At 35.7% G+C, this 24,703-nt stretch overlaps 4 protein-coding genes and 1 long non-coding RNA gene across 6 annotated transcripts; all 5 read right to left on the reverse strand.

The window, feature by feature from the left end:
• Nucleotides 1-238: 238 nt before the first annotated feature.
• Nucleotides 239-640, reverse strand: LOC132096210 (uncharacterized). Its single transcript, XR_009422556.1, has 2 exons — nt 430-640; nt 239-324 (listed from the first exon to the last, which is right to left on the reverse strand). It is a non-coding gene; the product is annotated as an uncharacterized LOC132096210 (long non-coding RNA).
• A 1,739-nt stretch (nt 641-2,379) lies between these two features.
• LOC132096201 (transmembrane protein 71-like) lies at nt 2,380-9,676 on the reverse strand. Of its 2 annotated transcripts, XM_059501445.1 has the most exons (11): nt 9,578-9,638; nt 7,381-7,406; nt 7,210-7,260; nt 7,069-7,117; nt 6,697-6,906; nt 4,490-4,680; nt 4,219-4,395; nt 4,050-4,116; nt 3,648-3,706; nt 3,138-3,187; nt 2,380-3,019 (listed from the first exon to the last, which is right to left on the reverse strand). In XM_059501445.1, the coding sequence occupies exons 3-11, from the start codon at nt 7,238-7,240 to the stop codon at nt 2,996-2,998; spliced, it is 858 nt and encodes a 285-aa protein (XP_059357428.1). In that variant the 5' UTR covers nt 7,241-7,260; nt 7,381-7,406; nt 9,578-9,638; the 3' UTR covers nt 2,380-2,995. The 2 variants fall into 2 exon arrangements, with proteins under 2 accessions (XP_059357428.1, XP_059357427.1); XM_059501444.1 differs by lacking the exon at nt 7,381-7,406 and having other exon boundaries at nt 9,578-9,676.
• A 397-nt stretch (nt 9,677-10,073) lies between these two features.
• On the reverse strand, nt 10,074-14,235 carry LOC132096194 (intraflagellar transport protein 57 homolog). The gene is made up of 11 exons (XM_059501435.1): nt 13,946-14,235; nt 13,391-13,565; nt 13,196-13,314; nt 12,992-13,082; nt 12,065-12,136; nt 11,796-11,915; nt 11,640-11,711; nt 11,416-11,547; nt 11,251-11,313; nt 10,992-11,058; nt 10,074-10,890 (listed from the first exon to the last, which is right to left on the reverse strand). The coding sequence occupies exons 1-11, from the start codon at nt 14,080-14,082 to the stop codon at nt 10,712-10,714; spliced, it is 1,227 nt and encodes a 408-aa protein (XP_059357418.1). The 5' UTR covers nt 14,083-14,235; the 3' UTR covers nt 10,074-10,711.
• A 768-nt stretch (nt 14,236-15,003) lies between these two features.
• Nucleotides 15,004-18,275, reverse strand: LOC132096197 (caveolae-associated protein 4a). The gene is made up of 2 exons (XM_059501438.1): nt 17,756-18,275; nt 15,004-15,851 (listed from the first exon to the last, which is right to left on the reverse strand). Exons 1-2 carry the CDS (start codon nt 18,134-18,136, stop codon nt 15,243-15,245), a joined length of 990 nt encoding a protein of 329 aa, XP_059357421.1. The 5' UTR covers nt 18,137-18,275; the 3' UTR covers nt 15,004-15,242.
• Nucleotides 18,276-19,190: 915 nt separating this feature from the next.
• tmeff1a (transmembrane protein with EGF-like and two follistatin-like domains 1a) lies at nt 19,191-24,560 on the reverse strand. The gene is made up of 9 exons (XM_059501436.1): nt 24,105-24,560; nt 22,395-22,504; nt 22,149-22,278; nt 21,755-21,781; nt 21,114-21,207; nt 20,755-20,903; nt 20,535-20,652; nt 20,265-20,423; nt 19,191-20,160 (listed from the first exon to the last, which is right to left on the reverse strand). The coding sequence occupies exons 1-9, from the start codon at nt 24,253-24,255 to the stop codon at nt 20,076-20,078; spliced, it is 1,023 nt and encodes a 340-aa protein (XP_059357419.1). The 5' UTR covers nt 24,256-24,560; the 3' UTR covers nt 19,191-20,075.
• Between the last annotated feature and the right edge of the window lie 143 nt (nt 24,561-24,703).

Raw genomic sequence — 24,703 nt, forward strand, 5'->3', positions numbered from 1 at the left:
ATAAAACTTATTCATCATATCATATATTTTAGGTTATTGTAAACTTGATGAGGCTGCTTAAAACACAGGTGGTAAGTGCAAACACTATGTTTCTAAACTGTTTATAGTGAAAATGACATTTTTTAATTCTTGACATAATTTCTCAGTCCTAAAGGTCACAAGCAGATGCAGAGATCTTCACGCTGCAGATCTACAATAAATTACTGAACTGATGGAAATTACGATTCACTGTTCCTGGTTTAGTCACTGAATGATTAAATAAGATAAATACTTCAATATAACAGCTTGTTTTATGAATTTGTGACTAACAAAACTCACAAACTACTACTTGGTATTAATATTATTAATATCATTATAATATCCTATAGTGTCATGAAACGTATGTCTGAGATGAATACAGATATCTCACAGCTACAGGCCCAGAGGCACAACATCCATATTTAACACACAAAGCCCAGAAGCGAATTATGAAATATATTAAATGTTTGAACAGATTAAAAAATAACCTGAAGGCCTAATTTCTCGTCCTGCTTTCATTACATGAGATTATTTTAAAATTCATTGTGTTTCTCCAAATTCACCAATTTGAATAATACCTGGAGCAAATTTATCAGAATGTGTAAGTTCAAGTCAATGCAGGCTCAATTACATTACGTTAATTGCATTAGCCAGAGCAACAACAGTCAATTGCAGTGATTCTGATCCAGTATGATTTTTAAAAACAACAATATTAAAGAACATCTGGCTAAAAGACAATGCGTTTGAATAAAGCAAAAAACAAAAACTATTATATTTATATATAAAACTTTATTATTGAAAATTAACAATACAGGGTTTTTTTCACTCCTTTAATACTTTCTAACATGGCAATTTATGTTTGTGCAAATTACATAAATGCATTTACTTTAAAGATTATATTTTTCAGTGTATACATGAGACACTTAAATTTCACATTTTACTTTCACATGCAGTGGAATAATACATAACTAAGGTTTTTACTATTTACAGTAAATCTTTAGCTCTTTTGTGACACAGATTGTTAAATGCAGTAACAGGTTCAATGCAGTCATCAAAGCTTCAAGGCAGCTCTCCCTAAAGAAATAATGTAATATTTTCTAAAATAATTTGCCGCGCTGTATTCTTCAACACATTACTGATCAGTGAACACATTATGACTCCTGTTTAGTACAAACTAGTACTAGGAGATGTGCTTTTTGCAGTTCCTTCTTAATTTTTCAACATGCTTTTGCATTTAAATTACATCCAAGCATAATATGTCAATGGTTTAAAACAGTCATATTGGAATCATCTTGTCTTTTAACTCTGTACCTAGTATCTTATTAAATATATCATTTGAAAAACATTAATAAATAAAAACAAATTTTTTATTTTCTGTATTTTTTCAACATTTTTGATCCCATTTCTAATTGTATATATATATAATGTAAATGTTTTGTATATCTGATACAGCATTCAACATCTGGACATAGCATTCCTGATAAGGATTTAAGGACAAGCACAAGCACTTTAATGTCGGTAAAATTACTTTTAACTTTTGCCCCATAGGTGGCGTCGTCAGCCCTTTAATATGATATTGTGTAATATAAATAATGTACGGCTTTGCTGAGAAACAGCTTAAATCCTTTCAGCATCCTTACCTTTAAACTTTCTGTGATTGGCCCCACGATGACACATTTTCTACAGAACACTTTACAATAATAATAGACTTTTTATAGAGCAATATTCATTCTTGTTACAAAACACTACAAAAAAATCTATGATAAACACCAAAGACAATACAATTCATATTAACACATTCGATATCTATTGGCTAAGATAGATGCATTTGATTAATTCACTTATTCACCTTGGGTCGGTCTCAGACATGTTTGATTTCAGATTTTTAGGCTTAAACCTCTAAAATTGTAATGCTTTAGAAAAACTTCATTTTATCCTTGCTTTGCTTTTGACTCTATGTAATTAAAAAAAAAAAAAATATTCATCATCCTAATAAAAATATCAGAAATTAGCCATTCCCTTCAAAGGATACAAGTTCAGTTGCATTTAATGCATTTTGGTCAAGTTGTGACAGACATTGCTTCCTACTCACAGATTACTCATTTTAACTTTCTGTTAGAGCAGTTGCCTTATGTGAACGTGACAAAGTAAATCGAGAACATGGTCTCCTTTGGCAGCACTAATTCCCTGTAAACAGGGTTTAATTTTCTTAATAAGTCCTTGTGAAATCAGAGCTTTAAATCCTATTTTAAGTGCAATGCTTTTATAAAAAATTGAATTATTGCGCTCCAGATAGCAACACTTTGTGCTTAAAATTTCAGCCCTCTTAAATCACACAGCACGGATATGTGACTTTAACCCTGGAAAATGGTAATAACACTTGTCCTGTTTCATATAACAAAGGCACTTGACAAATATGAGGCATCTGTGCAAAGATAAATTGGCACTTCTTTTGCTACAATTTCTTGCAAAGTCATTATAATATTATATTAAACTAGGTTTTGCAGTAAATATTTTTTAGAATCTGATAATCTGATAGACAAGCTGGGCAATAACACTTAATGCCAAGCCAAGCCGATGCATTTATAAAACCCACTGACACATTACACTTCTATGCTTTGTCATGCAGGGCATCTCCACTGACTCGAAGACTCCCTCATAATGCAATCCAGTCTTTCATTTAGGAAAACTGATCAAATTCTTAAACATTTACAGAATTATCATTTTTCCTTGAAATGTCCAAAATGCATGCTAATCTTAGCATGTAACATTTCCTGTGACAGTCATCTGCCATCACTGGTTCTTTCACTCTTCAGTAATTATTATATTCAGAACTCTCTAGCTGATCAGTGCAAACACCACTACAAAAACTCATCTATAACTTATTTTTATCGCTGATACAGAATGCGTGTCCACACACTCACTTCTCCTCAGGACAGACTTCACACAGATGTGTTTCTGTGTGTGTGCTTCCTCCTCACTCGTTTCTGGAGGTGATGTCCTGATGAAGAGACACAATCTGGATGTTAAATTCTTCACTTCGAGTCCCATTTTTGTCTCCGTTTACAGAAACTTCATAAAGTCAGGAGTCTATTATTAATCTGCACTCAGATTCTCACCTCAGTCTTTGCTCTTCTCCAGCGCACTGCAGTTCCAGGTTTAGACATACCTGAGAGAAAGAGAGAGACAGAGAGAATGATTTTACATTATTTGATTCATAAATGGTAGAGAAGTTAGGTTCATAAAATAACTTTTGACCGCCCATCCTAAATCTAATAGGTTTATGGAAGTGTTTTCCTATAATGGTGTTTAACAAGGATATCACTCCAGAAACCAACATGAATATATATATACTGTATATATGTGTGTGTGTGTTTGTGTCCAATATATTAATATATATTTTTTTATTTATTGTGCACAATTCATTGGAGCAATTTGTTTAACACAATAAATAAAATCTTTGTAACTTTTACAATATAATAACTTTTCAGTCTCTTTCAAATCTGGATGAACAGAATTTACAGTACAAGGCCCATGCTGCATGTTTATTTTTTTAATTCAAGAATATTTCAGATTATATAAGTATAATAGTGACTAAGTTTGCTATTTTACTTAATTTGTTTACTCACATATAGATGAAAGCAGAACCATGAACGCCACTGCTGCAGAAACACCTCCCAGCAGCCACCTGTGAGGATTATGATGTCATTAATCTATTAGAAGTAAAGCTCTGCCCATTTTCACAAAAAAATTAGCCAAACAGACAGAAATCTCACTGGTTGTGTCTGAAATCACATACTCTCTAAGTATGTACTTCTTAAGTAATTACTTTGTGAGAAAAAAAGCAGAATTATGAAAAGAAGTCATAACTGTGAGATAAAAAGTTAACTTTTATTATTTTATTGCAAGGCAGAAACTGGCTTTTGTAGTTTTTTGACAACTATATTGTAGGGAAGTATGCATTTACATCTTTTCTCTCACACATGCACGCACACAGACACACACACACACACACACACATTTTTCATTACCCGGAGGAGATGGCAATGCAGAGGCACAAAGTTAGGGTGAGGAGAAGGACTTTCAAGAGCACAGTTTCTGAAACAAAAATAATTTAAATAGTTTCCAGCTGTTTCTATTTTTCCATATTCATCAAAAACTCATAGTAGGCAAGGAGCTCTTTCATTCGCCCTTTCTCACCTGATGTCTTGCTGGATGAGCTATAACTATTGAGGTGACACATGGATGGGGGAGGAACATCCAGGAGGCCACTTACTGATTGGCTGGATTGTTCATGGGCGGAGCATGACTCACGTGGAGGCTCCTCCTCTTCTAGCTGAGTCTGAGGAGGCATTTTATCAGGGGAGGAAACAGGGTCTGTGGGAGATATAAATAAACAAAAACATTCATAAAAAATGAACAGGCAAATATTTTCAAAGATGTTGAAGTCCAAAACTAGAAGCCTTCTAACCATAGGTGAAGCTGAGGGGTGTGTTTGTCTCATAGCTGTTATCCAGCTCATCCCATGATGATGACAGGAGGGGAGTAATGGGATCAGGTCTTCTAAATACACTTCCTTCCAGCCAGGATTGGCATGACTGGTTTACATCACTTAGAAGACTTGCCAGTGACTTTCTTGCCCCACGCTTTCGTCTGAATATGCTAATAAACATTCACAAAGTATGTCAGATTTGAAGTAGCTTTTTAACCCTGAGAGATGCAGGCATTGATATTCATTACATATTCTTTCTTGTAGTGATGGGATTTATGGCTCTTTGAGGGGATCCGGATCTTCACGATCCGTTCCTTTCAAAGAGCCGTTCAAAAGAACAGCTCTTTTGGCTCTTTTAAATATTTAGTCAGTTTTAGGAAGCCAGCTTGGAGCCATTTCAGTTTATCCTGGAAATAATCACTGGGAAGAATGATGAGGTGAGATTTGTAGTCAAATAATTAAAACTCAGATATCACACACCAATATCTGAGTTTGAATTATTCTGAAATATTGATTATTACCTCATTTGTCATGTGTGGACTATATTCCATAGGGTTGCACAAATCCCTCTGCTTAGACAGTGACATCACTATTTTGGATTTACCTTTAGTACAAAGTGTGTGTGTGTAAAGCTACGTTGACTTATGTTATTCATACAATACCTACTCACGAATAAACATCAAAAAGAAAGCCGGCTGCAATGAATTTCTGTGCAAAACAGCTTTTACTACAAACACTTCCACACAAGAACATTGTTATCACACAAGAACATTTTGATAGAAAACAAAAAATATTTAAAGTTAGAATAAATAAAATGGAAATGTCTACATACTACATACAATTACTACTGTAAACTTTGCAAACATCAGCCCCTTCAAGTCAATGAACAATAACAAAGTGGGCTGCAATAAATGTCTGTGCAAAACAGCTTTTTTTTCAACGCTCCTACCCAATGACAGAGGCACGCAGGATGTGAAGGACGTGAAGGATGCGTGCACAACTAATAACTAATATCATCACGCTATAAAGGGTTGGCCTGCACTGGGTGCGCCCCTCCCCCTACAACTGTTCTGTCTCGCGGAGGAGCTCATTTGTGTGCATCTGTGTGAAACACGCATAGGATAAAAGAACGACAGAAAGAACGGCTCCCCTCCAGCCGCGACTCGGCTCCCATCGTTCATGTTTATGAGCCGTTCAAAAGAATCGGTTCGTTCGCGAACGTCACAACTCTACTTTCTTGCACAATTATATATCTCTTATGGAAGGAATTAATTACAACAACAATATTATATAGGCAAAATTTTCAATAATTTGGAAAAACATGGCAAAACTCTGGGCATTTAGGGGTTGCAAAATCTTACAACTATTTTTTGATACAGTATGTGAAAGTTGAATTCACAACACATCTGTATTTGAAAAATAATATATTTCAACCAGTAAAAATACAGTCCTGAAAAGTTTAAACCACTATAAGAAAATATTCATATCAAAGCCTATTTTTAATATATTATAGTAATTATAATACCACTTAATTTTTAAATAATATATGTTGTTATATCACAATGACAATACAGCTCAGAAAACACCTGAAAAAAAAAAAACTTTTACTTTTCATTTTTGTACCAATCACTGAAAAGACTCCACAACAGAAAAAAGTTTCACTAGGCTCAGAAAATGGTTTTAAATGGTTTTAAATTTATTTACGTTCAAAAATCAGAGCATGTAAGACTCTTTTTTTATCACAATACATATATATATATATATATATATATACATATATATATATATATATATATATATACATATACATATATATATATATATACATATATATATATATATATATATATATATATATATATATATATATATATATATATATATATATATATATATATATATTAGATGTAAAATACTTAGATACTTAAACTTAAAATAGATTCATTTGTTTTAAAAGTTCTAAAAATGTATTTTATTAAAATAAAAAAATGTAAACATTCTTTAGCAAGCTACGGCAGTTAATATGCCTACAATGTAGTGTGAATATAGTACAGTCACAACATAGAATGTGGCTACAGGTGCTAGAGTATAGTGTATAATGTACAGTGTATAGTGTATAGCACAGCTGGAATGAAATAATTGTGCACACACACAACAACAAAAATAAACACTGTAATAAATCTCACCGGACAAGATTCTCTTTGTATGAGACGCTGGTGTGTGAGGGAGTCAGGGTGACATTACCCTCGTCATCTGTTGTAAAACTGTCCTCTGTCAGAACATAATAACCATTGGCTAGTAGGCGGGGACTTCGACGGCACACGCACACAGAGCCTGTCAGCGGATTGGTGGAGAAACACTCGAAGGAGGAGTCACAGATGTGGGAGACATCAAGACTGAAAGAGAGAAACAGCATTAATGTACACACACACACACACAATGATTATTATTATTATTTTTTTTACGAATGCACAAACTAGCACTACATATATACTTAGAGAAAATTACAAGAAAAGCTTTTAAATATATGTTTCTGCTGTTTGTCTACATTCCTGTACCTGTGACAAATATATTCAGCCTCCTGCTTTCTGGTCTTAACCGGAGAACCTATAACAAACATCAGGTCAGGTCAATCTTATCAAAGAATGTGTGCACAAGAGGAAGAATGGGAGTAAGACATGATATGAAGGCATACATACTTGTAACCACTCCTTTAAAGAAGAAAGACATGGCTCACGTTGCTGTTAAACCTGTAATAATAAACATAAAAAAATAACATTATGCTTAAAAAAAATTGGTTGTACATAATTTAGCATGTTTGTACAGCTTACGGGAAACAATTTGTTGAACTATTTCTATTAGTTTCTTACTTCACATTGATTTTCTTGAATAATTCCTTGCACCATATTAAGGTCATGCAACATGAAAAACATACTAAAACAAAGATAAAATAAAAGCAAAATAAATAGAAATAATTATATACTGATATCGGTATAAACCAGTAATGATGACTGTACATAATCCACAAATGTGCATTGCTCATATGCAACAAATGGTAATTTAATATATATATATATATATATATATATATATATATATATATATATATATATATATATATATATATATATATATATATATATATATTATTCCTTGCCTCACATTAAGGTCATGCAACAACAAAAACATAAATTAATCTAAGATAACATTAAAGCAAAAATAAACATTATATTGATATATGTATAAACCAGTAATAAATGGAGATTGTGAAGCATGAAAAAGACTGGCAAAGACACAAGATCAGTAACATAAGATTATTTGCATTCTGGAAGCAAGGCCAAATGAACAATACTCACAGATCCATGACTTTTCTGCTATAGAGCTAAAGAACCATTAATGAAAAACAATGCAAAAGACAGAACTACATAATTGTACTTTAAATCCAGATGTACATTTGTAAATTTCTTTAAATATATATATATATATTATTATTATTTTTTTTTTTTTTAAATCCTGATGATATAAAAAATGGTTAAGAATTAAATATGCAATATAAATGAAAAATAAAGCAAAATTTTAAATTAGGCTACACTTAGAAATTGAATTCTTTTGTGCAGTGGATTTCTAACGAAATTAGGTCAAATGAAAGGAAAGAAAAAGTATTTTTTTTAATCCCAGTTAATATTTATATAAAATAGAGCAAATGTTCACAATCAAATGTATTTCATGAAATAAAATGAATCATTTAATGAAAAATGGGGAGAGGTGTCTGACAGAATGTAAAGACAGTAGGATGGGGAGGGGGATCAGGAAGCCATGATGATCCAAATGGGGAGGATGCTGTCAAAGTCATAGACAGTAAAAGAAAGGTCAAAGTAGGTGGAGACCATATATTGTACTTCCTGCTAACCACTTCTTGGCTTGAAATAAACTGATTGGCTGAACAGAGTATTGTGCATGTATGTGACTTGCAGCTGCTATCAGAGAAGCAGAGGAGACTAACGGCAAAAAATGAGAGAGTACAATAACACATGCTCGCTTGCCCGAAGAAATTCCAACAGAACCAACAGAAAGCCCCCCAAACCCTCACTCATTTCCTGTAGTCTCTGTGAGCTAGACACACACAATGACTTTAACATTAAGAAAATATTTTTAGCATATTTAGTTGCAAATACATAAAATTTGAGAATAAGCATATGCAGAGCATAAGTGAAATGAGTAGCTGCAATATCACAGCTCATTACAGAGATGTGTGCCAACCACAAAACCGCACACACATGCATAGCAACACACAAACAGAGCTCAAAATGTAAATAAAAATTTATTTCTATTGCAATTATAATTTAATAATTTATCTATTTATATTACTTTCGTTCTTGTGTACTCACTTATATAATGATCAATTGTGATTTAACCAATGTATGGCTGAATAGAAAAAAATACATATTTCACAGCACATTGTACAAATATGCAAAAGCTGTGTTAACGTTAATTATGTTATTACTGATTTAAGATGCAATGTCTGTTTCTAAGTTTCTAAGTCTACCTTACAGTCTATGCCATGGTGTACCTTTCATAAATAAATTGACAATATTTATAATAATAATAACAGTAGTAGTAATAATAATAGATTATTTTAAAGGGGATATTCTCAATTCAGAACAATAATAATAGATTATGTTGAAGGGGATATTCTCTAGTCAGAATAAATAATTGTGTGATATTTACACGAAATCTGGCGTTCTCGTTGTTTTCATGCTCTGACGTGTGTTAGTTTAATTCTATTCAGACCATAGGTTCAGACGCGACGCTCCTCGATTCTTTGCTGGGGGCCTGAACGAGATGCACGAGAAGCATTCACTCACATATCCAGTTGTGATTTTATACTAAAATGTAAAATCCCACATTGTAGATAATATAGGCTATAAAGTGATGATGCCGAAGCGTAATGCGATACTAACATCAGGTTTCCTCTCGCCACATTCTTTAGGGCTGTATGTGCTCTCCTTCTACTGCTCAAAACATATGAAACTACAGAGATTAAGAAACACGAGAAAAACAACTTACCTAGACCGGGGAGAATGCGGATAGCGGCGCGGATCAAGTCTGTCCGCTTCCCTACAAACAACCGACAGTCACGAAGAGCCACGCCTTCTGATGGGGGTTTCAAAACAAAACTTATCTGAACAACACAGTCGCGCAACAGTAATGCAATTATATTTGATCAAATTATTACATTATTTCACATACTTGTGAATGCATATATTCGCACAAGTAGTAATGTATTAATATTCATGATTAAGTATTTTTATTTGTAAGTTATTCTGCACAAGATAGTCTAATATCGCTTAAAGGTATAGTTGGCTAAAAAATGAAAATTCTGTCATTATTTATTCACCCTCATGTCCTTGTAAACCTGTATGGGTATTATCTTGACCAAAAAATATGTTTGGAAGGACTTGTGTAACCAAACAGTTGACTGTAGCAATTGACTTTTTTTCATTCTATGGAAGTCTATGGCTACCATCAACTGTTTTGCTACTCGCATTTTTCAAAAAACAAAAAAAAAACTTCTATGAGTTCAACAGGCAACAGATAGCCTACAAACCTGTAACAGTGCTTCTGATTTTATTTCAGCTTTTAGTACCGGTCAGTAAAAGGCAAGTTGTAAATTTGTAGAAAGTTCATGGGATTATTATTAATAATTTGGAATCACAATTAAGAATAGTCATTTGGATAATGGGTATTACAGACTATACATCTATAATAGAGAATATATAGATCAGTGGTATCATACCATTTACAGTTGCTGCAAATAAGTACTATTTATAATTGAGAATTCCTACAAATATTACAATTCAATAAAGAAATACAACAAAAAGTTCATTGTTCTTAGGCAGAAAACAGACACAGCAAATGTTTCCTCAGGATGTGGACTGATAACTTGGGCATGTGCAGACCAGAATAATCTCTAGTGTTTCTGTGCAGGGTGTGAGGATGACATCATGGAACGGTTACATGTGTGTGTAATGCTTAGCTCAGGATCCTCTGTAACCAACACCCTTCTCTCTTTCTCCGGAGACTTCTGCAAACTTTGAGAGCAAAGCTTATAGTAGTGAGAATATTTACTTTATTGTTCAATACTAGATATTTAGTTATTTACACTTATTTAAACACCAAATATAACCAACAGTAAGTTTCTCAGTAAGTTTGTGTGTTGGGTTCTAAGAGGTGTGTCGCATGCATGTCTCTGGTCATGTTGTTTTTCTCTCTGAGTTTGGCTTGCAGTAACGTGTGCTCCACCACTCCCATCCGAACATCCATCTGCTCGATCTCCTGCTTCAGCTTGGTAAGACTCTGACGGATCTTCACCACTGGAGCTGCAACACGAAACACATTAACAAGCATAAACTACAGCTCTCATAAACAAACTGCATCAGCAGTAGCTTGAAAAAGAGGGTTTGTTGTGTGTGTGGTTTACCTCCATCAGACATGCTGCTGCCTTTCTCTTCCATTTCCTGTTTGACTTTTTCTAGCTCTTCGCTGATCTGGAGTAAAAATAAATAGGCTTTATGAATGTTATTTGAATATTGTGCGGATATGTGGACATAGTATGGCTGTATACAGCATTATGAGACATATTTATTTCTGAAGAACTTTGCTACTGTGTGGAAACCAAAAGATGATTCAATCATTGTAATGTTAATACTGTGTGACTGCATCATTGTTTTCAGACTCACTTCAGCTAGAATCCTGGTTCTCTCTGTGACGCCTCCACTGGCTTGCTGATAAAGCTCCTTTACCTGAGGGGGAAAATAAACCACATGCAACATTTGACATCCTATCTTTTGATTGGTTTAAGGTTAGTAATAATGTTTAAGGTTCTGATTGGTCGGAATGTTCACCTTGTTGAGCTGTGCTTGTGCCTGGCGGTACTCTGAAATAAGATGCTCAAGCTGAGTGTTGAGATATTTCTCACGACTGCTCACTTTCTCCAGTGTTTTACTGATGTCCTCCCTCAATTTAAAGAGACACCCCTGAAAACATCCAAACATATACAGAATTTAGTATTTCACATCATTATGTAAATGAAATATTTTTTTAAATACATCTATGACGGATGGATGACCTTGGCATCTTGCAAGGATGTGTTGATGCCTTCTTGATGTTGATGCATTTGATCAAGATGAATCCTCCAATCCTGAAACATGTTAATAGGTAAATCAGAGCCTCTCCATCACCATAGAGGTTACATACTGTGATTAAAGGTTGAAGTATTTGAGACCTTGTTGTCGGTTCGAATGGTGACTTTTAGTTGTGGAAGAACTCGCTCCACCTCCAGATTCCATTCAGCGGCATCAACATCTGACTCCAGAACCACCGCAGGCCTCCATCCACTGAGTTCCTGAACACACACATCTAATTAACTAATATTACCTTACATATGAAACAACTAAACCATCTCCAGAGAAAGGAAGTAAGTAATTATTCCTTTTAGGTTTATATTTTATTATTACATAAAATGCACCTGCTGGTATTTCAAATAAAACTCACACTCGGATTGGTTCTGGTCTTCAATGCATCTAAATCAAGGCCATCCTCTTCTTCATACTCCTCATCCTCCTGCTAAAGATACACATTTTAAATGAGTGTGTGTGTGACTCACTGCCACTTACTTTACACATGAGTTTGTGTGTGTGATTCAAAGTCATATGTTCATTGACTTTACTGTGTGAACAAGGGTTGGGTGATATAATTACACATATATATATTATGAGATTCTCTGTTTTAGTCCTTAACTAAATATATCACAATATACACATTTTTACAACGTGCGTTCCATATCTTTTTTGTATTTTTCCATTTGATGTAGAACAATAATTAACGTGCAGTATAACACATTTGTTTTTTATTTAAGTCACATAAATTGCACCATAATACCTTAAAACTGTCTTAAATCTTAAACCAATAACATAAACATTTATTTATCAGCATGGAATTGTTTTTTTAATGCAGACAAACTGTATTTTTTAGATTACAACATAAAGGTTGAACATTTTTATTATTACCACTATTACTACTAGCATTAATATTATTTAAAATGTTTATATAAACAGTTGTGTATACAGTGCATAATGTGCAAGTCTTCTGCTACCTCCATCAAATTGTCTATGATTTTAAGTTTCATTTGAATATTATACTTATTTTTCATTTCCATTCTTGTCTTATATATATATATATATATATATATATATATGCACATAATTACTCAGAACTCCTGGAAATCATAAAAAATTCCTTTTTCTAAAAGAAGTTTAGTCTGATTGTGATTCTGATTTCAATTTTTGCTAGAAGCAGATCTAATCAATAGTTATAAATACACTTTTAATTCAAATATAACTTACTAAATTCTGAGCTAAATTACTGCTAAAAGCTTAAAATAGAAGGCGAAGCTTAGAATCGCGTTTGAATTTGACTCACTGTAATTTCTTCCTCAACTTTACTGAGTGTGAGCTCAGCATCATCTTCCTGCACACACTCGTCTTCCACCTCCACAGACGGGTATATCGGCCTGATAGAGAAAGAATAATTCTCTTGAATTCTGCAGTTCTACAACAAGATTAATATGAGACATAAAGCAGCACAGAACATCGTGTGTGTGTGTGTGTGTGTGTGTGTGGTTACCTGTCCCAGGTGAATCCTTTACTTTTTAGCGCCTTTTCTACCAGCTGATCTAGAACATAAACGACATGCTCTCCAGACCCAGACTTCAGCTTAGATGGGGGGAAATCAACCTGGCCTCCCTACAAAAAACAGATATGCAGTGATAATCAAAAAACCCAAATACTTCTATGCACACTTGTGAGGGTGTCATCATACCAGGGCACGCAGCTCAGACAGGATGTTGGAGACAGTGGCGTTGGGGTCATCATATTCCTGCGGTGTGTCAAACGGCCGGCCGCACAGAGAAATCAACCAGGCAGCAATTACACTGAACATATAGAACTGCTCTCCAGGATTTGACAACACATGAGGGCTAGAGACAAAATAATGCCTGAAAAACAGAGCAGAAATGCTTATTTTGATTCAACAGTGATTGATCCTACTAATTAACCCTGGTAATGTTTTTATTAGTTTGAAGGTTACTATCCCATTCTGTTTTTATGCAAGGTTACATGAAACATAAATAAATAAGGAAAATACATGAGCTGTTCTTGGCCGCAAATAATTTTTTAAACATTTTATTTAAGGGCTATTGACTTTGTAGACTAATGTAAATATAATTAGAAGATGCAAGCCGTTTTGGATTTTATTACAAGTTAACTGTTAAAAAAACATGAACTACTAACTTAATTGTAATATTTTTGTCAGAAAAACAGCATAATCTTATTTTATAATTCACATTTAAGTAACGTTAGCGATTCTACATCTCACCTGGAAAGGGGTTTGATGTTGTGTTTATCCAGAACATGCTGTTCATAATCCAGAACCTTAAGTTTATCCAGAAGATCCTCCATCAGCACAAACGTCTGAAAAACCGAACCGGGTCCGCGCTCTTCTTCCTCCGCCATCCCTGTCTCAACTCACTTTCAACACGCTTAAATATCACAGATATGACTACAGGTATAGGTCTCTTCTTCTCTCCGTGTATTTTTTATATCAGTTGTTTCTGATATCCAAGCTGCAAAAGCGGACTCGGGATGTTGTAGTTACTGTCGCCAGGAATGACGTCACACACCGGACACGATAGGAAACAAAATAAAAGTAATGAACCAAGATGGTTAATAATAAACAATGAGCAATAACAAATAATACAAAATATGTAATTGTAAAGAAAATGGCACTGGTGAACCGACACTATCTTACAATTAATAAGAATGTTTGGCTGAACGTTTTGTGGGGCGGGTTTTATGAGTGCTGCCACACGCTGGAGCGGAGAAGAAAAGGCGCCAATATAATATAATATAATATAATATAATATAATATAATATAATATAATATAATATAATATAATATAATATAATATAATATTATTGACAATAATAATTATTATTGACAATATTATTTATTGTAATTTATGGTCAAAAATTTCAAAGGAGCAGCATTTATTTGAAAAAAACATCAGAAGAACTATGTGAGCGAAAAGCTGAATTGAAACATTATAGTGTTTGGTTGTCTTTCGATAAACTGTGTGCCAGTGTGTTCCTCATGTTAGGTTGCTATGTGCTGGGCAGAGCCGGTCAGCTGTTGAGATTAATTCCAAGAGATCTTTTTTTGGCTGATGGGTCAATCTTTCTTTCACTCTACCAGTCTCTGTCTCTATGATGCTGGCATGTGTACGAACACAAAGGTTTAGCAATCCAAATGTTCTCTGATCTTCACTGACTGTAACTCAGGTTCAGTCCCCAGCTTAAATACCAGTGTTTTGGACAAAGTCATCCACTCCTTACTCCAAGACACAAATGCAGAGTAAAAGGACACATTAGACAGCATATGTTTTCACATTTTTATATATTTCACATGTGGCTTACGGTAACAGAAATTATACAAACACATCTAGTGCTTTAATAATTTAGCTACCCAACATACACATACTTATACACTTTCACATTTTGGAGCACATTTTTTTTACGAAACATTTTCTCTTCCACTTACTAAATAATTACTTTCTTTGCGTTCTATTTTTTTTAGCCTTTAATTTCTCCATGGTTTCTGTGGTGCACTGCTGTTTTCAGTCGTCTTGGATACGAGTCGCTCCCTCCTCTGATACTGGACCTTCCCTCTTGTTCTCGGTAACCACCTCTGTGTAGGTCACATCTGGGCTAGACTTCCTGCCTTTGGGGGGAGTCACAGCAAGGTCCGCCTCTGCACCCTCCTGGCCCTCAGCGACTGTGCGTTCCTTCTTCAGCTTGATTTTGAACGATTCTTTATTGGGTGTTTTCTTAGCGATGTTCTCCTTCAGCCTCTCGCTGCTCTGACGCATCTTCTCTCGCTGCTCAGGGGGCACAATCTTCTCACCCAAGGTGTTGAATTTGGTTCCAAGCGTTTGGCCCGTCTTACTCAGGCTCTCCTTGGTCTTGCTGAGGTTTTCCCGTGTCTTCTCACGGGTCTTGTTCATGTTCTCTTTGGAGAATGCAGCTTTGATGTTCTCAATGCCTTTCAACCCACTCTGTTTCAGACGGGCGCCTCGGGATGACTCCGCCTCCTCTACCACCATGTACTCTTCATCAGATGATAGGTCAGCAGGGATTTCATACTCATCTGGCTCCACCTCCAAGTTAGCAAGCCCCTCCCCCTTAGGAGTCTTGGTGACAGCAACAGAGGGAACTTCAGTTTCACCCTGCAGTTGAAGACAGAAAGGAGTGAACATTACTCATGTAGGAAAACACACTCCAAATGTATCTACTCTGAGAAAGACAAGGAGAACAACTTTGTGCTGTTTGTGTGTACATAAAATTGTATGTAGTAACATTTGTAAGGAAAGTGCAGTTAACAATTTTGCTGCATCTTGCAAGCTACCTAGATTCAAGAAGCACTGAGCTGATTACCACACATCAATTTCCTTATCATCATACAGTATTTGGACTGAAATGTATATTTAAATTAAATTTCTATATAATTTTTTTTTGTTAATTATAGCATAAAGATGCTCCTACAATCTTGATCCAGTTATAAAATGCAACTCACATATAATTGTCTTCATTTACTAGAAGATATTTTGAAGAATATTATAACTGTTGCCCATACAGTGAAAGTCAGTGGTGTAACAAAAAATACTGGGCCCCATTGACTTTCACTGTATGGACAAAAATGAGACCTTCTTTTGTGCTCCACAGAAGAAAGAAAGTCATATAGAAAGATCAGTCCATCTAGATGTTCATGGAGTCAGATTTTTGAAGGTTATTCACTTATCAATCATACTCTCTCTCTCTCTCTCTCTCTCTCTCTCTCTCTCTCTCTCTCTCTCTCTCTCTCTCGCTTTAGAATTATGCCTACAATAATCTGTACTTTTGCATTTGGGTGCACAAAAATTCTGCCTACATACACTTTCCACTAATTTAACGTTTTATTATTTTGAGTTAAATTCTGAGTGCTGATCTACAGCTGTTGTTTTATCAATTACACATTTGCAGTATGTTTACATAATGCTAAAACAAATCATACTGTGGCTGGTCACTTTATAAGTTGGTCAGAGAGTTTCTCCTTTTAAGTGGGCATTTCTTAGCAACAGAGCAACAGAGACTAGGTTTTATGTCAGTTTGAAGACTGGTTACATGAGTTGACCCTTCCCTTGAGGGCATTTCTGTAGTCTGTAAGAATGGTGTCTATGTATGTGTATGTATAAACTCCCTATTCAGGGAATAGCCTTAAAGAGTCTCTTCAGCTGTGTGTGCAGCTCTATATAAGGAAACCTCAGAATAACCATACACAAACACACATGATACTGTCACACACACTGTCTAAAAGCCTAGTTTAGACTAATTTATTATGTCACACATATTCCCTAATTATTCATTCTGTATACTGATGTGTTGCACTACAGAGTCAGGAGTCAAACAAAAAGTGCATTTCCCAAAAGCATTGTTAGTTACCTATGGTCATTAGTTCCATTGAACTCTATTGTTAACAACAGAACTTGCGACCATAGTTGCTTTTGGGAAACAATTAAATAGTTCCTTTTACTGTTATACTTAATGTCTGTGGTTAAAGAGATACTCTACTCCATAATAAAATTTCTGTTATATCTACTCAACCTCATGTCATTCCAAACCTGATATTCTTTGGAACACAAAAGAAGATATTTTGAAGAATGGCGGTAACCAAAAGGTTTGGGTCCCATTGACTTCAATAGCCATTCACAGTTAAATTGTTGGCCATACCATATAAGTCAATGGAACCTGAAACCCTTTGGTTACCAACATTCTACAAAATATCTTCTTTTGTGTTCCACGTAGAATTAATGATGACAGAATAACCCCCTTTAAGGCCCAAAGTCACTCACGGTTTCCCTCTTTCTGGAAGTCTCTTGAATGGACATATCAAAAATATCTTTATATCACTCATCTGACACACAAACAGAAATAGTTAGACAATCAGCTCAAAAAGGGAAATTCTCAAGTACACCCTCTATTGCATTGTGTGAGATTATAATGCCAACTTGCTGTCAAATGCCACAAAGATAAAGCCACACCTTCAGTCACCCGGCCATAACACACATGCTGCAGTTGTTGGGAATTTGTTTACCTGATAGATGACAACCCTGAACTTGTTGCGGGTGAGCAGCTCATCTTGTGTTGTTTCCACTTTCTTCACACGCACGTTCTGTTTCTCCACACGTGAACGTACTTCTTTAACGTGCGTGCTCACGCGGCGGGCTTTCTGGAGCAGTTTGTCAACGGTTGTGGCCGTGGCGCCATGGTCATGAGCTAGTTTGAGAAGATCGGATTGGACGGCGCTCACCGAGCTTTCTAGCTGCTGCTGACGCTCCTCCATGCGCTGCTGGCTGGCCTGAACACCATCGATGATCGTAGACACGCGTTCCAGCAGAGAGAGAATCGACAAGGCCGAGACAGGCTGCCCGGATTCATCCTCAACCCCCAGCATTACATCTCCTCTCTTCTCCATCTCTGATTCTCTCTTTCACAAGTCCCTGAAAATAAAGCTATCGGGCCAGAGATGGGTAAAGGGACAGACGGAATCAAACACACAGTACAGAGAGAAACTGACACTCCAAGAGAGAGACCCCCGTGGAATCTGACAAACTCCACCCCTGTTCACACACACAGATAGAAATGCATGGATATAAATACAACTGTAAGAGGATACCAATACATTTTTGGAAGCTGTATCACAGAAGCATTGGAAAGCCCCATTAATTCAAACATTCCCATAGTGTGTGCATGTGTCAGGGAATCTTGTGGATATGCAATACGTGTCGCTCTCTCAGCTCTGAAATAGATAAAATGACAATGACATTGATCTAGAATGCAAATGTGAATGTTTGCATGGTGAGGTGCACTTACTTTTATAAATCCACCCCCCTGTTGCTTACCGTCAACTGAAGCCAACAGCTGTGGAGCACACACACACACACACACACACAGTGTAAACTGACCTTGGAGGTGTTCCGCATTGGTGTTTTGACCTCCGACCTCACATTCAGGCAAGCTGACATTCAAAAAAACTGCATCTCCCAGCATGCACTATGAGCCACTGAAATACACTAGTATGGTAGAGATAAAAACACCCAGATAAAGAAAAACACAAAACAATGAAGTTTTCCTTTAAACCCAATTTATACATTTTTGTTGAATTTACAGATTTGACATGCAAAATTATATAGACCTTCTCATAATAGCAAGTCACTTGATTTACAGACTGACTTTAGAAGATAAACTGAATGATAAACTGACAGAATTTCACAGTCACACATAATGAAAACCCGCTTTACAGAGATTCGGTGGGAAGAGGTTTTGTTTTACCTGGTTTTAGATTGTGCTGCTATAAAACTCACTTTTGCTTTGTTTCCAGAATGAAAAGATTGTAGCTAATGTTTTTCCAAACCTTTTCACCTTTTTTTTCTTTTACATGGAAGTAAGCTATTTTCTGTGAATGAGCAAGACTTTCAATATTAGCCATTATGTGCAAAAAAAAAAAAAACCCTAGAAGAATAACAAAGTGCAGTAAACAAACCAGTGTATTTATGATTACTATAATACATTTAAAAATAAAATAACAAATACTGGTTTGTAATATCAAGCTGCATAATAGACTAGATTTTATGTACAATTGAAAAAACTGTCAGACACCAGAAACCTTGCACATTCAAGTTAAAAATGGCCACACCCGCTCTTACGTTAAAAATAAGGTGGATAGAAGGCAAAGTATAACAAGAGATTATAGTAAGAATGGGCTTTACAAGCATTCTCTGATTTGCTTTAACCTCTGCCCTCAGCTATTGTATATTGTATATGTGGTTGACAGGACATTACTATGTAGTTGCTAAGGCTCTCTGTGAGTTCTTTTTTTTTAAGCAAATTTCTATGTGGTTGTAATAGTGTTCTGGGTGGTTGTTTACTGGCCAAAGTTAAAAAAGTCCACCACAAAGTGTTGATATAATTCTGGTCCCTATTATATGGCTCTGGGCCCTCAGGTATGTGTAAATCTATGGGATTTTAAGGCCCGTTATATTGTCCTCCAGTCATAAATCTTATAGTTTATGAACGTTTATAGCAAACAATCTCCTCAAAAATATACATACAAACATTCTAGTATCATGCTAGGATGTTTTGCATGGCAAGAACCACTTAAATTGTGTTCAGAAAATGTAATTATCTACTAATGTAAACATTTCACCATGTGGATTACTGCATTCGGACTACTAAGAAAGTGAGGGAGAGACACGAAAAAAGTCAGAATTAAGAAGGGGAGAGAAAAGTGGAAAGAGATTAAGAGATTAAAATAAAAAAGATCATGGTGACAGGGTGAAATAAGGCCACTGAAATACTAACGTCAAAAGATAGTTGTGCAGTTGTTTGTGTGTTTGTATTAAAGTAATCAGCAGCTATTCAATCATGCATCCTCCATCTTTGGGAAAGTGTCCCAGGTTCTGTTTCTGAAGCCGACCTCGTGGCTTTTTTGGATGAATCCTAAAAGCAACAGTTTGAGGACTGGTGAGTGTGTGACAAGTTTGATTATTTTTATATTAGCATTTATTTGGTGAAAGCTTGTGTGCATGTGAGGTGACTTTTACCTTGTGATGCATATTACGATCGCAATGATGATGCTGATCTGTACAGCAGCGATGATCACAGCAATCAGGACATATTGAAGCTTCTGGCCATTGGGCACCACGTACAATTCCCTGAAGTCTCTTTGCTCACACTGCACACCGGAGAACCCCAGATCACACCTAAACAACAATACCAAAACGTATTAACCCCATACGCCTATAACCCCCCATTTGTACATCCAATTTGCTATTTACTATAATACATGACTTGTGCATGTTTGTGGGTCATACTTGCACGTTGCCAGGCCATTTTTCATCTCACAGTTTCCATGCAGACAAAAGCTGCTGTTGATTTCAGAACAGGGCATTGCTCCACCCACATTGACTCCGCCCACTAGATCCACTGAATCTATAGGATGGATCAAACACAGTCATTTTGATTACAGTAAATATTGTCTCTATATCCGTTTATTGATGTGTGTGATTTGTTTGTGTACATGTGTGTGTTTACCTGGACATTGTCCAAGGTATTTGACATCAATCTGAGATTGTTTCAAGCAGGATGCTTCTCTGATCTGACATGGATTACTGTAAGACTGTCCATCTGATCCACACACTGGATTCATATTATATCCACTGCAGTCTATATTGCACACACACCTGCACAGAAAATGTATATTACTTGCATGTTTGTCTCTATAGCAGGATTTCACAAATGGGAAATCACAATGGGAATTTATTGAAATATGAAGGGGTACTTTCCTCTGAACATCTAATATCAAATATATATTTGACATCAAGGGATTTGGCTGATAAAATGTTTAGGCCCTTCTGCTCTGTAGTATACAAACACAAATCATGTAGACTAACCAAATGCCTTCAGAGTCTTCATCACACTCTGCTCCGAATTTGCAGCTGGAACACTTGGAGAATCTACTGGGCTCCAGTCCTGAGCTCTCCAGATCTACACACAAACATTCACACATAACTTACATTGTGCTGAAAGCCACATATAATTTTCTGTTTGGGTTCTGTTTGTGATGTACATTTTGTGTGAAACAATAAAAACAAACAAACAAACAAACAAACAAATAAGTAAGGTGAGACTTGGTTCTATAAATAAGTTGCTGATTGGCAGTTCTGCACCTTAAAGTCGGTTGTAAAAAAAAAGGCAGGGTTTAAGCAGATGATTGGAGAAGTCTGGCATACATGACAAAAAGAAATCTGTCATTTTAACAGAAGATTGAAATATGACATAGAGGTTAAAAAGTAAAAAAAAAAAAAAGAAACATATGCATGGATTAATCAATCCCAATAAGATTAATAACATGCACTGAGAAAATAGATATGGTGAATTTTCATGCCAACTTTAATATCATATGGCAATAAATTTAGATAATTTCTATGTCTCCGAACAATTAACTGCTTAAAACGTTAGATGTTGACTCTGATAGCAAATAATAATATTAATAACACATGAATAAATAATAATAATGATGATGATGACATACCTGTATCTCCTGATGCCGACTCAGCATCTGAGAAAAGGGATAAATATAAAATGCCACATCTGTTTATTGGTTTTAAAATTCCGGATTACACATAGATTGCAATTATTCAATATAAAAATGTCAGTAATGTGACAAAATATGCAATACAAACATTAGTTATTTGACAAAATAAGCTGAACATCTGAATGTTTTTGTGAGTTTGTGTGTGGGTTCACTACTGTTTCTTATTCTAACAACCCAAACTACTCAGTTGCTATAAGGATTGTATGTTGGCAGATTTTCAAAGTAAAACATCAGTGTAGAGCCAAAAATGTTTGTATATTGTTAAGTGAGATGCAATGACTGTATTTAACTGCTATTTTTGTAAAGCATTTGATGTAGTATTTTTGCTAACCGGCGTGACAGTGTCCTTCAGTAATTACAGTGATTGCGGTCTGCTGTTCACAGGCAGCTTGTCTTAGGAAACATTCACTACGGTATGTGTTACCATCGGACCCACATACTGGAGCAAAGCTCTGTGGACACTGAAAGAAACAAACAGTGACTCCTGAAAGCTGCATGAGACAGTAACTATGTCACTGTTGGAATCAAGACAATAATAGAGAGCTTAGCATCATCCATTGCAGCAGAACACACAAACCTGATACAGACAAAGACACTCCAGGTGTGATCCGTTGTACCAGCATATTCCTCCAAAAGAACAACTATATTCATCACACACATGAAGGTCACTTTTCTTCTCAGACAGACCTAAAACAAAACACACAACTGTCAGTCATCATGTGCATGTGTGTACTGTGTGTGTCACAGTGTCTGGGTTGTGTTCCCTGGGTTTCCACTAGATGTCCTCCTTTCCCCACGGTGTCTGTCACTTCATTAGTCACATTCCTCATGTCCCTGCCTAATCAGTGCACCCAGCTGTCACTAGTTATCAATTATCTCACTCTGCCAATTTCCCATTAGCGTTTGTCTCTCCTTGTGTATTTAACCCGGTCTGTCTTAGTATGTGTCACGGAGTCGTTGTGAATTCATGTCCGTCAATCTGTCTTGCCCGTGCCTTGTCTTCTTGTTCTGTTTATGTTTGGATGGATGTTTTGGTTTCGACCCCTGCCTGGACTGTTATTCTTTTGGATTAAGCCTTTAATAAAGACTTACCTGCAATTGGTTCTATCCCCGTGGTTTCCTGTCTCACCGAACGTGACAGTATGTTTTTGTCCACACAGACACAGCACAACCTGAAAACCTACATCAAAGCATTGATCTCTTTTGATAAGTGTAAGCTAAAAGTAAATGAGGGTCAATATATGACCATCACGTCTGAATGTCACAACAAAGAAAAGTCTACAGATCATACATTTTAAACCAGTCTACAACAGATTGATGGTCTTAGTTAGTGTCTCAAGGCTGGTTTGTTGGCTGATTGTAGAGGGGCTTTGGAACCAATTTAAATTAACTATTTAATCCTATTTAACCCTATTTTACCCTGCCTTTTCATTTTTTCCAGCAGAGGATTTTCGTAATTGGTCAAATTTAAAAACCTCCCATGCCTGAATGTTAATTTTCAAAAGAGCACCCAACAAATAGGCCTATTTGTTTAATAATAAAATATTTCATTATTATTACCTTGTAATAAATAGTTAAGTTAAACATTTTACTGAAAAAAAAATGCACCAAACACTTCTGGCTTAATTTATTTATATATATTTTTTAAGATTTTAAGGATACATTAAGGTTATTTTTCACTGTGATTTTTCTGGCATTAAGGAGATATATTTTTCAAACTTAATTTGCATAATGGGTAAATAAATACAAAAAAAACAATCCAACAATTTGCTTCTGACTTTTGTTTACATTACCGCTTCAAAAAATGTTCACCAATAAAAAAGCTTTAAAAACATCTCAAATAAGAACAATTTTTAACAAACAATTTAACATATAAATTGTATTTTATTGTTCTTTCTTTTCCTCTGCATTCCTACATTTGTTTTGTTCCCAAATGTTGTATCTTAGGTAGGCCTATTTGAAATGTAAATTTTGCAAATATAAATAATAATAATAATACAAAAACTCCATGCATTTCCAAGAAAGGACGGTGTCTGACTCAATGATGTAGGCTAACACATTCCACTATTTTAGCATATGTTTTTTTTTTAGCAAGGGATTTTCATAAACTGTAAAATCTTAAAACCTCTTTAACATTTTTTAAATAAATTTACTTGTAAAAATGCCAGTGCACGTTAATGGTTTGGATTAGGTAAAGGGATTAGACTATACGTAGCCTATTTATTTTCAGTCAACAGTCCGCCCCAGCAGTAAATAAAGACGTGTGTGTATTTCTGTGTTCGCGCACCTTCACATCCTTTGACATCTTCAGACAAACAGTCGCTATCCGTGTCGGACGTCAGGGCCCCAGGCATCTGCACGAGGACCAGCAGCCCGAACATCGCGAGACGGCATCCAGCACCTGCAGCGCACGAACCACCGGACATAATGCGGCTCATTGCGAGGATTCCGCGCGACTGGTACGCCAAATGATGTGGAACGGTTCATTCACATGAAATCTGATGCTGCACTTGCTATGGCTCATTTCTTCTTTTCATCGGTCCAGCTGATAGAAGGGCCAGTGACCCGATACCTTCAGACGCATCACACCAGCTCACGCGCTCCAATTATCCTATAGTGTCGCTCGCGTAGAGTCTGTCTCAGTTTCCTTCACTATACCTTTCATCTGCGCTATGATACAAGCAGACGGACACAAAAACAGTGGGAAGGAGGGAAAACGGAGAGAGGTAGGTATAAGATTCCACATCAACAATACGAGATGGACTATGATCACGTGAAACCTTATAGAGTAACTAATAGAGATACAGTCAGTGTTTTCCTGGATATTTTTTTCCTGCTAATTTATTTGCTTTGGCTTTGTAACAGTATAAATAAATTATACTTAAT

Source organism: Carassius carassius, chromosome 20, assembly GCF_963082965.1.
Source record: "Carassius carassius chromosome 20, fCarCar2.1, whole genome shotgun sequence".
In the NCBI taxonomy this organism is placed as follows: Eukaryota; Metazoa; Chordata; class Actinopteri; order Cypriniformes; family Cyprinidae; genus Carassius; species Carassius carassius.

Coding starts and splice junctions, on each gene's coding strand:
- LOC132096194 (XM_059501435.1), bottom strand. CDS start 14,082: ATGGCGGAGGAAGAAGAGCGCGGACCCGGTTCGGTTTTTCAGACGTTT. Junction 12,137..12,991: donor AAGTTGAGGAAGAAATTACA/GTGAGTCAAATT, acceptor GTGTATCTTTAG/CAGGAGGATGAGGAGTATGA. Junction 11,059..11,250: donor GAACCAGGATTCTAGCTGAA/GTGAGTCTGAAA, acceptor TTTTTACTCCAG/ATCAGCGAAGAGCTAGAAAA.
- LOC132096197 (XM_059501438.1), bottom strand. CDS start 18,136: ATGGAGAAGAGAGGAGATGTAATGCTGGGGGTTGAGGATGAATCCGGG. Junction 15,852..17,755: donor TCAGGGTTGTCATCTATCAG/GTAAACAAATTC, acceptor CTTCAACTGCAG/GGTGAAACTGAAGTTCCCTC.
- LOC132096201 (XM_059501444.1), bottom strand. CDS start 7,240: ATGTCTTTCTTCTTTAAAGGAGTGGTTACAA. Junction 4,681..6,696: donor TACAAAGAGAATCTTGTCCG/GTGAGATTTATT, acceptor AATGTTTATTAG/CATATTCAGACGAAAGCGTG. Junction 4,117..4,218: donor CTCATCCAGCAAGACATCAG/GTGAGAAAGGGC, acceptor TTTTTGTTTCAG/AAACTGTGCTCTTGAAAGTC.
- tmeff1a (XM_059501436.1), bottom strand. CDS start 24,255: ATGAGCCGCATTATGTCCGGTGGTTCGTGCGCTGCAGGTGCTGGATGC. Junction 21,782..22,148: donor TGAAGGACACTGTCACGCCG/GTTAGCAAAAAT, acceptor CCCTTTTCTCAG/ATGCTGAGTCGGCATCAGGA. Junction 20,424..20,534: donor AATGGCCTGGCAACGTGCAA/GTATGACCCACA, acceptor ATTGTTGTTTAG/GTGTGATCTGGGGTTCTCCG.